This window comes from Antechinus flavipes, chromosome 4 (genome assembly GCF_016432865.1).
Source record: "Antechinus flavipes isolate AdamAnt ecotype Samford, QLD, Australia chromosome 4, AdamAnt_v2, whole genome shotgun sequence".
Lineage (NCBI taxonomy): Eukaryota > Metazoa > Chordata > Mammalia > Dasyuromorphia > Dasyuridae > Antechinus > Antechinus flavipes.
Window position 1 is genome coordinate 57,231,729 of NC_067401.1, and position 15,351 is coordinate 57,247,079.

The window sequence follows — 15,351 nt, forward strand, 5'->3', positions numbered from 1 at the left end:
TTGTACATATATGAATATATATGTATATATATATACACTCATGTATAAATATATATACATATATGTATTAAATATAAATACACATAAAGAATAAAACAAGTAAAAATAATTTAATTCAAGATTATTTGAAAGGAAAACCCTTAGCATTTGGAGGATAAAGAAATCTTTCTGCAGAAGCTAATACTTGACAAGAGATGGTAGAGGTGAAAGTAAAAGAAGGTTCATTCTAGACATGAAGGCCAATCAATGCAAAGATATAGAAAGGGAACAGGGGATTGTTATGCATGAAGAAGAGGGATAAGGCTGATTTAACTCAACTGCAAAGTGTGAGTATAACATATGGTCAGGTTAGAAAAAGAGGTCAAAGTCAAATTGTATAGAGTTTTCAAAATTAAACCAAGAATTTCTATATGATTCCCAAGGCATTAGGGAGCTAATAGAGTTTATCAAATAAGGAGTAAGGGAAATGATCAGATCACTTTAGCAGCAGTGGAGGACACAGTCCAGACAAATTGGCCTTGTTCTTTCTTATACACCACACTCTAGTCAGCATTTCTGTGTCTTTGTGCCAGCTTTCTCCTATGATTGAGTGCTAGAAGGAACCTCTGAAATCATAAATTTACAGATGAGGAAACTGAGGCAAAGAAAAGTTAAATGACTTGGTCAACATCACCAAGATAGTGAGTTTCACATGGGGATTTGAAATTAGATTTTCTAACTTTGGAGACTTTTCCACTATATCCTACTCTTTTCCCTGTTCATCTCAACTTCTTAGTTCCCATATGCACTATCTCCAACATGAGTCTTTTCCTGATCACTCCTTTCTTAGTTATCAGCTCTTCCCCAAATTACCTTGCATTTGTTTTATATGTGTGTGTGTGTGTGTGTGTGTGTGTGTAAGTTCATATTTCCTTAGATACTTACATGTTATTTCCCTTTTAGAAAATAGTAGACAAGAGTAGTGGGGAAGGGCTTTCATTTTTTTTTTTTGTCTTTTATCTCTATCGCTTATCCTATTGATTGGTTCATAGTAAATGCTTTCTTATCAAGTATTTTGTTATTGGATGCTAAAGAAAGCAATACTTTCTAATTAAGCATTCTATCAAAAAAATGGAATTATTTTCCTTATGTATGACTGAGAACTTAAAAGCCCCTTCTAACTCTGAATCAATGATACTATGATCCATTGTTGGTACTGTTCAAATAGAAGGTGGATCTATAGGAGATATTGTTTGTTCTGGGGAGGTACACATATTAGAAAGGAGATTGAATAAGATGATTTCTGAGGTCCTTTCATATGATTAAGATTTCATTTTTTTAATCGATCAAGATCCCTATCATCAGGAATTACTTTTTAGATATTGATGCTATCATGGGGCAACCTATCAGCCAAGGGTTGATATTTTGGGTTTTCATGTGTCTGACAATTTGGAGTTAGAGTTGTTCAGATAATAAAACAATCATTAGGTGACCTCATTATTTCATTTGGAATTGAATTATAGAGTTTTAAGAGTTTTGACAAACTACAAAATCATTCAGTCTAGCTCCCCTTCTTTTACAGATAAGGTACAACCTGAGTTTCACAGTTCAGGTAGATAGGTACAAAGATTAATGTGAAACACATAACTTCTTCAGTTCTGATCAGCAACTAAGCCCAAAAAATGGCAATGCCAAAAGGATCCTAGAGGATAGACAATTTCCTTTTTTGTGTTATGATATTTGATAAATGGTTTTTTTTAATTGAATTGAATTTTAACTTAGTTTATTTCAAATCATTATGAATTAAATCATGGAAGAATCCAAACTAGTTAAGGTTTATAGTATTGAATTTAAGTTTCCCCTAAGTGTAAATGAGATTCAATTACTAGTATACAGGCAGAGTGCCTTTGCTTATGGGATGGTCTTCCCATATGTACCGAAGTCCAAAGAGGGAAGCACACGTTCCTAAGTTGATAAGGGCAAAATCTGTTTAAGAAAGAAAGTACTTTGGATTATGTTGAAATAAATATTTAATGGATAATAAGCTAAAAGGTAAGGCATTTAAAATAATTCATAATAATTAAATTAAGGCAGTGATTGCAAAAGAGATAAGCAATGGTAAACAGCTATTGTTGCAAGCATGAGCTTTCCTATTTATCAAGAAAAAACAATATGCTTTTTCTTAATTCCTTGGTCAAACATAATAACTTTCCTCTAAATCAATCCCTCTAACCCCATGCTTAATACAAATTAAAACAAACAAAACAAAACAAATTAGAACAATGATGCAATGTTAATAACGGACAGGGATATCTGCCAAATTAAGCGAATACTGACAATTTGTCACTTTCACCTTTCAGATTTAACAATTATTAGAGTTATTTTCAGATGGTTTGAATAACAGTGCCTCTATGGAAACTTTCACTTAAACAAAATAATAAATCTAAGAATTATTTCTTTCAATTATATATTTCTAAATAATTTTTGGTCCAAACTTTTCCATTGAAAGTTTTGAAAGAGAATGAAACAAATTACAAACATCAAGAAAATACCTATTTTTAATGCATCACACCTTTTGTATTCAACATATTCTTCCCCTCTAAAAATAATGCCCCCACAAACATGTACCTTGCTTATCTTTCTTCCTTCTCTTCTCTATGGATTTTATTTATGCATTAGTCGACCTTTTTAGCCATTAGGACCATCTTGCTTCTGCAGTTAATTAACACAAGTACCATAATTTAATACAGTTAATGCTACTTGATGCCCTTTAATGTACCTTCCATTAGTGATATTTTTGTAGTATTACCCTGTAAATTAAAATGAGATCAAGACTAAGAGAGGCTCTCTGTAATTAAGGTACTGGCACATTGCAATCCTTTATTATTCACCAGAGAAAATCACCCTGATTTAGTAGAGCAGGACAGCCATAAGTCAGGAGGAGTTCATGAGGATTATTAGGTTTGTCAAATAATGGAAGTACGGTGGAAATGCTGAAGTCACTGCCAGCTGTGTTTCCTCCCCTGTCCTCACATTATCTTAATAAATACACAATGAGAAGTGAAAACAGTGATTGTATCAATAGCTGCCAGTTGAAGAATGAAAATGTTCATGGGAAATTTAGCTCTTGCCACTAGGAAAATAGGTCTTAGATGAATCTTAGATCAGTCATATGGTGAATTAATTTCACAAAATCTTCTAATTTCAACAGTAATGTCTGGATATAGTAAGAAAAGTGAGACACACTATTGTATCTGCATGATGGCATTCTTCATTTAGGTCTGGAAAGGACATGAGACATCATCTAGTCCCATATTCTCATTTTCTAGCTTGAAGCCAAAGACTAGAGAGGCCAAATCCAAGAGGCTATTTAAGGTCATATGGGTGAAAATAAATAGATCTAAGAGATGAAATCAGGTCTGATGACTCTTCATTGCAACATGCTGCCTCCCTCCCATTTAGCATTTATCAAGGGTTTTAAACACATTTAGCAAGACACAAGGTGACCTCTCCACAACAGACTTCCATCAAACATTTTTTCTTTATGTGATTCAATATTTGCTCATGAATCAACTCCAAAATACATACAGATTTTTTGCAAGTAATGAGACAAAATGGAGACAAAATGTGCTTTCCTTATGGCCAGAATGACTAGAGTTCATTTTGATGTTTACTGTGCGACCTTTGAAGAGATTATGTAGACACCCCAAACCTCAGTTTCTTCATATGTAAAATGGTAAAAATAATGCTACCTGAAATAATATGTCTAAAGTATTTTGCTAATCTTAAAGTATCCAAAAAATTTAAACTAAAAATATTGGGCTTTGTACCAGGGTGTTGACTGAATGACTATTTCTAAAATGACATCCTAAGCTCAGCAATTAGTTACTGATAAAAACCATCAGTAATCCATTCATATTCTGTATACATATTTATAAATTTAACAAGAATCAAAAGAAGAAGAAAAAATGGAGGAAAGTAAGGAGGAGAAAGATGATGACAATGATGATAAGAAGCATGAGGAAAAAAGGGAAAGAAAAAAAAGGAAGAGGAGAAAGAAAAAGATGAGGAGGAAGAAAGGAAGAGAATAAAAACAAGGAAAGGAGGAAGAGAAGAAGGAGAGAATGACAAAGAAAAGCGAAAGGAAGTAGAGAGGGAGGAGGAAGAGAAAGCAAAAGGGAGAAAGGAAAGGAGCATGAGGAAGAGGAGGAGGAGAAGAGGGGAGAAGAAAGAGAATGATAATTTCTGCCTCTATCCCCAGCAAACATAAAACAGCAAAGGATACTTCTGCACATGCAAAGAAATGAAGGAATGAACAAATAAATCATTCTTATATTAAAAACCATTTATTAAATGCTTACTATATTCCATACATTAGGCTAATGCTCAGGGATATAAATACAAAAGCAACAAGTATCTGCCCTCAACAACACATCATGAAATTGTAGGCAGGGACAGATCCTTTTTTTCCATAAAGTTCCTCTAAAGTGAATAGATTACTAGACCCCATATAAGAATGGTGATAGGAATGATTTGAACCTGGCTGATGGGGTGGGTGTGGGAAGCAGGATTTAAAAGAAGTATTTGGGGCAGCAGACAGTGAAATAAGGTATGGATAGGATCTGAAAAGGAGAGCCATACCAGAAGTGAAAGTTCCAGAATTTAAGGGTTTAAAACATCCATGACATAATCACTGGTCCCAGTGGTTGTTGTTCATTTTTCCTTTTCAGAGAGAACCAATGATATCATGAGTTGTGTTTTCATTTGCACATGAATTGGATTTAAGAGATGCTGGCTTGCAAAAAGTCATCAGCCTTGCTCACTCTTTCTGAGTCACAAAAGTCCAGTGACAGCACACAAATCAAGCTAACCAGTGATGGCCCAGGATACAGTGGATGATCTTGGTACCTTTGATGCCTGCAAATTCTAAGCTCTCCACAATGACTGCTTCAGCTACTTTCATGGCCATTAAGCAAATTTTTCTCATCTGCCCATTCTACATGTGAAAAGGCTCCATATGTTTAGGGTAGATAACCCCCTGACTCACTGATGGGTTTGAGACTGTGTGCTGCTCTCGAAGAGCCTTGGGTGAGAGTTGGATGAAGATGTGCAACAAAGTTAGAGAGCAGTCCTGGAAAGGGCTGGGCAAGCCCTTACACAGAGGTGCTAGCATTCCCTGCATGTTCCAAACACCCAGTGATAAGGCAGCTGTGGAAGATGTTAAGAATGTGATAGGGGAATAAGGAGCATGCCTGAGGATGACCTGAAGCATTGAGTGATATGAGGCAGTCACCCATAAAAGGGGCTTTGGAAGAAAGGGCAGAGCAAAATTCTAGATATAAACTAGGATTTACAAACTCCAGGTTTATGAACAATATCAACCCTTCAGTCTCTTGAGTATAATTTGCCATGATCTAATCTACTTTTTAATCCTTACTTCACATTATTTAATTTCACTCTATTTAGCAATTAAACTGAAACACTAGTTTGCCCTAAAACTAAATATCCCATCTCCTTTTTTGATCACTTACAGAGAGGTCCTCCATGCTTGGAATGTACTTTTTTTTAAATAAGTCTCAAAAACATTCTCTTCCTTTTAAAGTTCACCTCAGATTGCTGCTCTTCTATGAAATCTTGCCTGACATCTCCAGATAAAATGATTCCCTCTTTCTAAGTTTCCTAGAATGTTACTTGTCTCCTTTCCTTTGTCCCACCATACCAAACTATATTACATTTGAGCATATATATCCATGTATACATCAAATCCCAGAAGAATAAAAACTTCTTCAATTGAAGTTAGTAAGTTAGTTCTTTCCAGGACCTCCATTTTCTGGAAGAACTCAGGGAAACTATTCTGTATTCTTCTCTCAAGTCAGCTTCTTACTCTTCAGACTTTACCACCACTTCAGCTTCCTTCTCACTATGGAAATTCCCCCAATACATGTGATCATCTCCTCCTGGATTATTCTGGTACTCTTGTGACCTCTTTTTTCCATGGGTGAGGAATCCCGGAATCTGCCCTCATTTTGTGGAATGACTTAGAATATGTATCCTTCTTAACCAAACTTGATTTCTTTCTCCTTGTTTTGTTTTTGACTCTCCAGACTTAGTCATACCTTTCTTCCCTTCTTCAATTCCCTCTTATGTGTCGTCTTTTTTCATTAGATGGCAAGCTCTTTGAAGGCAGGAACTCTTGTTCCTTTTTGCTTATATTACATTTCCAGTGCTTAGCATAGTCCCTAAGCACATAGTAAGCACTTAAGAAAGACTTGTTGGTTTGACTTGACTAACCTCTTTGGGTCTCAGTTTCCTCATCTAAAAAACCAAAGGGTTAACCTATATAATCTCTGAGGTATTTTTTGTTAAAGTTATAACACAGTTTGGAAGTAACTGAGTGTAATCTTATAGATGTTTTACCAGAATTTCATCTACAGACTACCTGGCTTTCAATTGACTAGTGAAGAATAAAGAGCAAGGAAGTCACATAAAAAAATTATTGAAATTGTATTTTGAATGACTAGTTTGCCAAATTATAAATTCATTAAAAACACAAAAACAAAATTATAAACATATCATATATTTGAGTTATTCACTTAAAAAGTTCCACAGGATTATTCTTTTAAAAGAAGACAAATGAGATTTGTTGGAATGGTTGAATTCTTGGAGCTTGAAACCTGATGAATTTCTGTAGTTATTGCTTTTGTTCCTAACTTAGGATTTCATTCTTGTGGTGAATTCTTGGTGTGAAACTCCTAGATTAAATGTCTTGCCTCTAGTTACACATCTACTCTTCCATATACTACACTATATTATACTCTGTCTTGATAAAATGGTTTATCCAAATCTATATATATATATATACATATATATATTTTTAAAATTTATTAAGCATTAGTAGTACACCATGCAAAGTTCCCATGGTTTAGCGTAGTGTACTACACTTCAAATCCATACATTTGAATTCAAACTGTGATGAAATTTTTTATTTGGGCAGATAGGTGATATAGTGGATAGAGTGTTAGGCTTGGAGTCAGCAAGATACATCTTCTTGAGTTCAAATCTGGACTCAATCAATACTTATTAACTGGGTAATCCTATTTGCCTCAGGTTTCTTATCTGTAAAATGACCTGGAAAAGGAAATGGCAAACTACTCTAGTATCTTGGTCAAGATAACCCAAAATAGGATCACAAAGAGTTGGATATAATGGAAATGACTGAACAAGTATACTATGTATACAAAACAGAAATGAACCTGGCCCGGTCCTCAAGGACTTAACATTCTAATTAAGGAAAAAACAAACAAATAAAATGTAGACAAATGAGTAAATACTAAACATATATGAAATATATGCTCTAGGACTACTAACGCAAATTATGCATAATGGGAAGTTGAGTCCCCAGAGGTTAGTCACTCCATCTCCCCTTCTGGGTTTTGGGAATAACCCAAAGAGGTATATGGGTGGTTTTCTAGTATGGTAGTTCATGAGACTTCCCACTGGTACACTTCCCCCACTGATTATCAGTTGATATCAATTAGCCAGACAATTAGCTTTTAGAATTGAGTATTTACTAAGATGGTATAGTAAGAATGGTTAGTACAAAAGGTCACTCTCTCCTCTTAGACTGGGAGACACATTCTCCTACAAATTACATATAGAGTCAAGGTGAAAACAGGTTTAGATTTGAGAGCATGATTGGCAAAATAATAATTCATAGCTTTTAAAAGAGGAAGTCATGAGCTTTAGCTGGAGATCATGAGCTTGAAATCTCTCTCTCTCTCTCTCTCTCTCTCTCTCTCTCTCTCTCTCTCTCTCTCTCCATCCATCTATCATTTATCTATCTAGATTTAAATATAAAAAAAATTATTTTAATACAAGTTATTTCTTTGGTACCTGACATTTCATTTTAAGCACTTAAACATATTCTGAGAAGGGGTTCATAGGCTTTAACAGCCTGTCAAAGGGATCGAAGACACAAAAATAATGTTAAGAACTCCTGTCCTAGAGATACACCTTTAATCTGATGTCAATGACTGACATCAACGACTGACAATCTGATTTCATAACTGTCTGGGCAATCAACTAGTTTTGAATTCCATCTACCCACTTTTACAATCATCAAGACCATAGGAGCCAACAACATTCTTAAGCAAAGTCCAAACTAGATTAAAGTGTAATATTTAACATTATAAATAAAAATACAATAAAATTTAGATGATGTTAATATGTTGGGTTTTTTGCCAATATGTTGTCCTAAAAATCCTTATATATAGTTGTGGTTTTGATTTTAGTTTAATACCATTGAACTAGTTCCTCCTTCCAACTTTGTCATAACCATGTGGAGTTTAATTCCACATCAGGCTTTACTTATGAAGTGGAAGGTGCTACTCAATCATTTTCAGATCCTGCCACCTATACTCCGAATATATTCCTTATCCAGTTCTGAATGGATTGCGCATTCTGACCCTAGAAATCTGGACATCATTACTATGTAAGCTTTTGAGGCCTGTTTTTGCTGTTTTCAGTTGTGTCCAACTCTTTATGACCCTATGGTCATAGCATTTCAGGCTTTCTATCCTGTTTTTTCTGGCTTTTATTTGTATTCTCAAATCTTAGCACATATGCAGTATGTGTTTAATTAATGAATTATTGTTTATTTATGTTATTACTATTATTTCATAAATTTAAAAATACTTGATCCTAGAATTTATCTGAATGAAGAATTTTTCCATCTATGAATTTTCAGGATCCTAGTAAGTAGTTACATTTACACAAAGCAAAAAAATGATGGAATACTAGGTCATCCAAATTCCATCTTAGCTCTTGGTTATTTTTCTATCGTTACTATCTTCACTGCAATGCCAGTGTTTCCTGCTCAATGTAGGCCCATTGCTATATTTCTTCCAGCATCATATCCACTTAAGAGAAAGGCACCATAATCTTGTTTTCATCCTGGTATAGAAACCAAAATGTCATCTCCATCATCAATTCTCATATAAGTCTAGGTATTATTTCATACCAGTATTATTAATATGCTCAATCGCAAAATCAAGAAAATGATAGGTATCTCATCTCCCTTAGTCAGAGGTTTGCCTTGAGAGACAACTAGATGTTGAGAAATCACAAAGATCTAAACTTGGAAGGAACATTAAAGGTCATCTAATCCAAACCCTTCCTTTTACAGATGAGAAAACAGGCCCAGGAAGGTCAAATGATTTCCCCAAGATAACAAGTGGTAATCATTAGAGATACAATTTGAACCCAGTCCCTCTAACTATACTGTACTTTATGTCCCTCTGTTTCAATTGTTTTATATATACAATACATATCAATACAATTTATGTGCCTATCTTTATTTCTTCTAACACAGATTTCAATAAACTATAGCTCAAAGACCAAATCTGGTCTTCTGCCTGTTTGTCTAAAGACAAGCAAGGTAAGGATAGTTTTCATATATATGCATTTAAATATGATAAAATTTTATTGAAACATTTCTCAAAAATTTTAGTTTGAGATCTGTACAAAAGCAGGAAGCAGGGGGCTTGTAGTTTGCCCACCCTGATTTAATATTTTAATATTTAAGGTAATTCATTTTTTTATTCTTTAAAAATCTTTTTTTCTTATTTTTTTGCTCTTTTTGCATTTGAAACTAGATCTCCTTACTCAGGTTGAAAATATATCAGTGCCTAAAGGAAGAGCCTGATCCTATTACTGATTGGCACTACTATTATAGCTATGAACTGATCTCTTTCTGGACCAGGTGGATTCACTCCTTTTTAAGTAGCCTGGTGACTCCCTATTCCTGGGAGTTCCCCATATAATTGCCAAACTCAATTCCAATCCACTTAGCCCAACAATAACTCAGAATTCCCAAGTTCAAATGATTCACCAGTTTCACAGTCTCCCTGGCAGCATGGGTCACAGGTATACACCCATCACAAACCTGACTCTTTTTTCTTTTGTACTTCTATACCTTGACTTCACCCTTCAATTCCCTAGCCACACATACCGCATGCTTTTGCTCTTGGTTAGCTCATGGAAATATACGAATGAAAGAATAAATGAATGAGTGAATGAATGAATGAATGAATGAATATATTTGGTAGATAGCGATGGCTCTAAAAATTGTTGTTGTATTATTAAGCTTCTTTGACCAAATTTTTGGTTCTTATTATAGATGACTCTCAAAAGATTTATTTTTAACTTTATATTAAAGAAAATTAAAAAACTAGGAAGAAGCCATTGTCTACTCAGTCTTTGGTCTATTCAGTATGCTTGAATTTCTGTATAAGTGAAGATGGGTATCAAGTCAATAAAATGTTAAAAACTTTAGAAAATAGACCAAGGCAACACAATTAAACCAGAAAAAACAATAACTATTCCTTACATAATAAACACATTACTTTTTCCTACATGGTTTACTCTTTTTTTAAAAAAGTATCTTAAATGAAAGATAAAAAGTGAGGAAAGACCATTCTTATTTCATGTCTGTTCAATATATATTAAAAACAAACAAACAAACAAACATGAGCAGGGAATGATACAGATGTATGATGTTTTCTTATGCATTATTTCTGACTTGAAAGCAGATCTTATATCCTAAATATCTGTCTACCATCCAAAACACTAGCAAGATCTTTATTTTAAAAATTATTCCATTGTAGATTAATTGACCCCATCTCCTCGTCTTCACTGCCTTAAATGTCTAAATAATCTCCTGACATGGGAAGATACTTTGTCTTTTGTGAGATATCCTCTCCATATGTGTGTATTTCTTTGTCCTGTTTTAAAAGTACAAAAAAATCTATCAAACTTAGTGATCAAAGGACTTAGTTTAAACAATCTTGCTAAATTTGAAGTTTCTCAAGTGCATTCAGAAAATAACTTTGAGATAGCTAAAAAAACATTTTGGAGGAAATTGATCACTGTCACTGGTTGCGGCATGAATATACCGCCATCCTATCTGGAAGAGACAGACCCATTCAAGTCAGTTATTCTCTTACCTTCCATATACCTTTATGTCTGAGATCGCATAAAAGTAGCGGGCCAGGTGTTGCTCATCTACAAATATTTCCCCAGTGGCTGGCCTCAGTAGTCTTATCCTCAGGTCTGTGATGGTAAAGAAATCTTTGAGTTTCTTGGTGGTATCCAGCTGTCCATACAGGGAAGCCATGTTGCGAAGCCGGGGTCCGGCAAAAAATGCAAACCTATCTTTGATTTCAAAGTGGATTATTTTGCTATTGGTCATGTACCCCGTGGAGTACTCTTCTGTGCAAATGATTTCTAATATTGTGTGCTGCGATAAGTCCTTCACGGATTTAGGATCCATGTGGAAAGCATCTAAGCAGTCTGTGGCATAATACTGGTAGGGTTGCCATGTCCGTCCATAATCAAGCGATTTCTCCAAGATCATTTGGTCTGGACGCCCAGATTCAAAGGTAATAACTATGTTATCTGTGAGTTCAATGGTTTTGCTCCAAGACAGAGTAATGTTAACCTGGAGAGGCTTGGGGTACTCCTTCCAAGTAGCAGACTGCCAAAATGTGGAGGGATGTCTTCCTTCAAAATCAAACATCAGCTCAGGGGGATGTGCCAGCTCAGGGGTACTTGCATCACATTCATTATTGCACATGTAGGGGTTGCCCTATGAAAGAAGAACAAAATAGCTTTACCAGGGGGGCACAGGGAATGGAGCATAACATAACATGGCTTTGACATAAGCACTGTTGGACTACCATGAAAAAAGAAAAAAAAGAAGAAGAAAAAAAAACATTTTCAGTTGAGTGCTTTATTTGCACTAACTAGATCCTCCTCTTTAATAAGAAAAAATGGGCAAAATCACCATTTCCTTGCTTTTCCCCCCTTCTGGAGAATTTAAGGGAGGGAGAAAACAGCTCATTTATCCCAAATGTATTTGATTCATAATTTGGTTCCAAGAGTACCAAGACATTGAACAACTGCCTAATGATTAGATAGCTCTGATTCCTTTTAGAAAGATACTACCACAAAGCAAGAAACATTTGTTCCTACCTCAAGTAAATTCTTCAAGAGCACAGTTCATTAGAGAGAAAGAAGGGAAGGAGAGATAGATGGATAAACAGGCAGTCATATCATATATATATTTAGAGAGACAGAAAGAAAGAGAGAAAGAAAGAGAGAGAGACAGAGAGAGAGAGAGAGAGAGAGGAGAGAGAGAGAGAGAGAGAGAGAGAGAGAGAGAGAGGAAAGAGGAGACAGGGGAGAGGGGAGAGGGAAGAGGGAAGAGAGGAGAGAGGAGAGAGGAGAGAGGAGAGAGGAGAGAAGAAAGAGGAGAGAGAGAATGGATTACTTCTTTTGGGGCAACTATATTAAAATTAGTAAACTATAAAATACTTGTGTGCTGCTATAAGGCAAGACTCTCAATGGTGTTTTCATGTTTCTTACCTCTGTTCCTTAAATTTATCATTCTTACTGAGCTTACATTTATACGATAATAATGTCTTCTTTTAAAACATTTATTTTGAAATCATACATTTGACATATCAGATTGCTTACTGTCTTGGGGAAGGAGAGATAAAGGAGGGAGAAAAATATGGAACACAAAGTTTTACAAAAATGAATTTTGAAAACTATATTTACATGTATTTGAAAAAATAAAATAATATTGGAAGAATAAATATTTACTTTGTTCACTAATAAATCACTGGGCATTATATCTATTACAAGCTCTTGGGTTTCATGGAGGTATGCATCATAGTATACTAGAAAAAAAAATTAACTTGCTCCCATTTATGAGGGATCTACCATATCTTTGAGTTTGATAATGGGATTATTGGTTCAGAAATGAAAGAAAGCTTAGAAGTCATTTAGTTAATGGATGAGTAATCTGAGCCCTGCAGAGGGTTTAGGTCATCCAGATAAAAAGGGACAAGGGTACAGACTCTGGATCCAAAATGAATATTCTTTCCATTGACTAGGTCACAACCATCCAAAAGATTACCGAGGTAGGCTGGAGATCAGAGCTATTTTCTGAGAGGAAAATATTACCAAGGATAAGAATGTCTAGCTGCTTGCTTGTCTTCTATGGCAAGGTAAAAGTAAATTATTCTACATTCTTTACTTACTGATGCATTAACTTGTATACTCCCTTCTTATAAAAACTGCTTCATCTTGGATTGTCCAAAAGGAGGTCTATCACCTCTGGTGTGTATACCCTTGCAAACCTCAACATACCAAATGTCTATTCTTAGCTTTCATGAATAAATTAATAGCCAGCAACTTAGTGGTTTCCAGGTTTTTGTTTTTGTTTTTGTTTTTTTAGTGATTGGTGGTTTTTTTTTTTTTGAAGGAAATAGTCAATTTTTAATTTCGAATTTTCAAGTCAGCTACTACCTATTAACATGTCTAATGTCCCACCTCTTCTCCAGTCTGCTAATTAATTATAAATATGGATATAGAGAAAAACCCATCCTGTATTATTGTTCTTTTCTTTTTCTCTTAGAAATACAATTATGTTTCCTCTCCATTACAGGAATGGAAACATTTCCATCATCATGGCAGGGTGATAAGTTGGGGCTCCAATAATTAATTTACGTTTTGGACATTGGCACTTCGTCACAAGCTTGCCCCTGTGGAATGGAAGAATACTGAAATCCTTTTTTTCTGGCCTCCCTGGAGGCAACTTCCTCCTACCTGCTTAGATAAATACATCTAAATACTAAAGCTGGCAACATGTCTAGGAGAGTCCAATATTATTGATGTAGAGTGGTGTTGAGAAAGGGACATGCTATTTGGAGGGGAAAATGTCAGTGTTAAGAATGAATACATTCAAGCAATTGGTGGCAATGGGAATGATTCAGCACCTCTGTCTCATATTTCAGTTCAGGTATTCCCAGTTCTCTTTTCTTTATTACTATTTATAGGTATCCTCTTCAAAATAAAACAAAAGAAGGGGATAAAATTCCATTCCAAGAGGAATAAATCACCCACCTTATTATTATTTAAGGTCTCTTAAACATACCTAGTAAGCCAAACATGAGGCTGTGCAAATCCTATGGAGGCTTTTTCTGGAAAACCATAAATATTATAGAATCTGTTAGATTTATAATTCTAAATTTATGTAAATAAATGCTTAATAAGGAGAGGTCAGATTCACACAGATCACACCTTCACTTGAAATTTACTGGAAGAAAATATGGTCACTTCCAAATCTGTCAACACATAACCATCTGCACAGCCATTATTTCACATCCTCTAATCTTCCTTCTGACAAAAGCTTCTTCAACTGGAGGTCAGGAAGATCAGTTATTTGATTTACCATGTGAGTTCTCAGACATTTATATTAAGTAGGGCTGAAGGATGTCTTTTTCCCCCTTATAAACACAGATGCTAAGTACTAATCAGATATATATTTTGGGGTTGTTGTGGAATTGGGATGGAAGAAGGAAGAGGCACTGGATTCATAGGATTAGGATATCAGAGGCCAATCAGTCTATCCCCTTTATTTTTCAGATGAGGAAATAGGCCCATAAGAGAAATGGGCTTTGAACTTATTTAACTCCTGAGAAAGTACTCTTTCCATTTCATTATTCCTTGAAGGAGTAGTTAATAACACAGGCTAGTTATTGTGCAAAATGTAACTTTAAAATACATGCTAATTTTTTTTAGGAAGGTATGTATTAAATGCATATTCATTTTTTAAATATGAGTTAATTATACAGATTATTTTATCTGAAACTATTCCATGTCATTTATAAAATCCATATACTCAACAGTTGTTTTGGGTCACTTGTGTAAGATGGAAAGTCTTTGACAAAAAGCATTTCATTAATACACAAGTGTTTGTTGGCTTTTATTTCTGGCTTAGAATCTGGCATAACTAGGAAATCCCCAGAATCCTCCTTGACTGAAAAGTTTAATGTCTGTGTCTGGACAGATAGTGTTCTTTCTTTACCTCTAATGGCAGCAAGAAGCCATCAAAACAGGTAATAACAAAGTGAATAAATCTGATTTGTGGCACCCCAAATTCTAAGATTAATACATGGGAATATAGCTAGTTCTATACTAGAAGACAAAAGATTTTGCAAAGACACTGCATATTTTCATATTTTGCTTATTATCATATTTTAGATCATGAAAATCTCTGGTTCCAGAGTAAAATGCAAACATCCTTGGACAAATGGATCCTAAAATACAACACTAGGTGGGGTATGACAACTGGAAAAAGTATATTGTCTTACTTTTGTTTGGGTCATAGATGTTGTTCTAGTAATTACTGATTGTTGCTATTTTTTTTTAAACTTGGAAACCAATCTGCATTGCACAGTGTCAGCTTTTGTCTTAGAGTTTAGACAAAGGCATAATAAGTATGTTTCTCCCAGCTTTATACAAAGT

At 34.8% G+C, this 15,351-nt stretch overlaps 1 protein-coding gene across 7 annotated transcripts in view; it reads right to left on the reverse strand.

The window, feature by feature from the left end:
• NTNG1 (netrin G1) overlaps positions 1-15,351 on the reverse strand; it is a 433,794-nt gene that overhangs the window by 199,833 nt on the left and 218,610 nt on the right. For all 7 annotated transcript variants that reach the window (XM_051993193.1, XM_051993192.1, XM_051993194.1 and 4 more), the window contains exon 3: positions 10,983-11,623. In XM_051993193.1, coding sequence (XP_051849153.1) covers positions 10,983-11,623 — 641 coding nt within the window. The remainder of the gene's footprint in view (positions 1-10,982; positions 11,624-15,351) is intronic.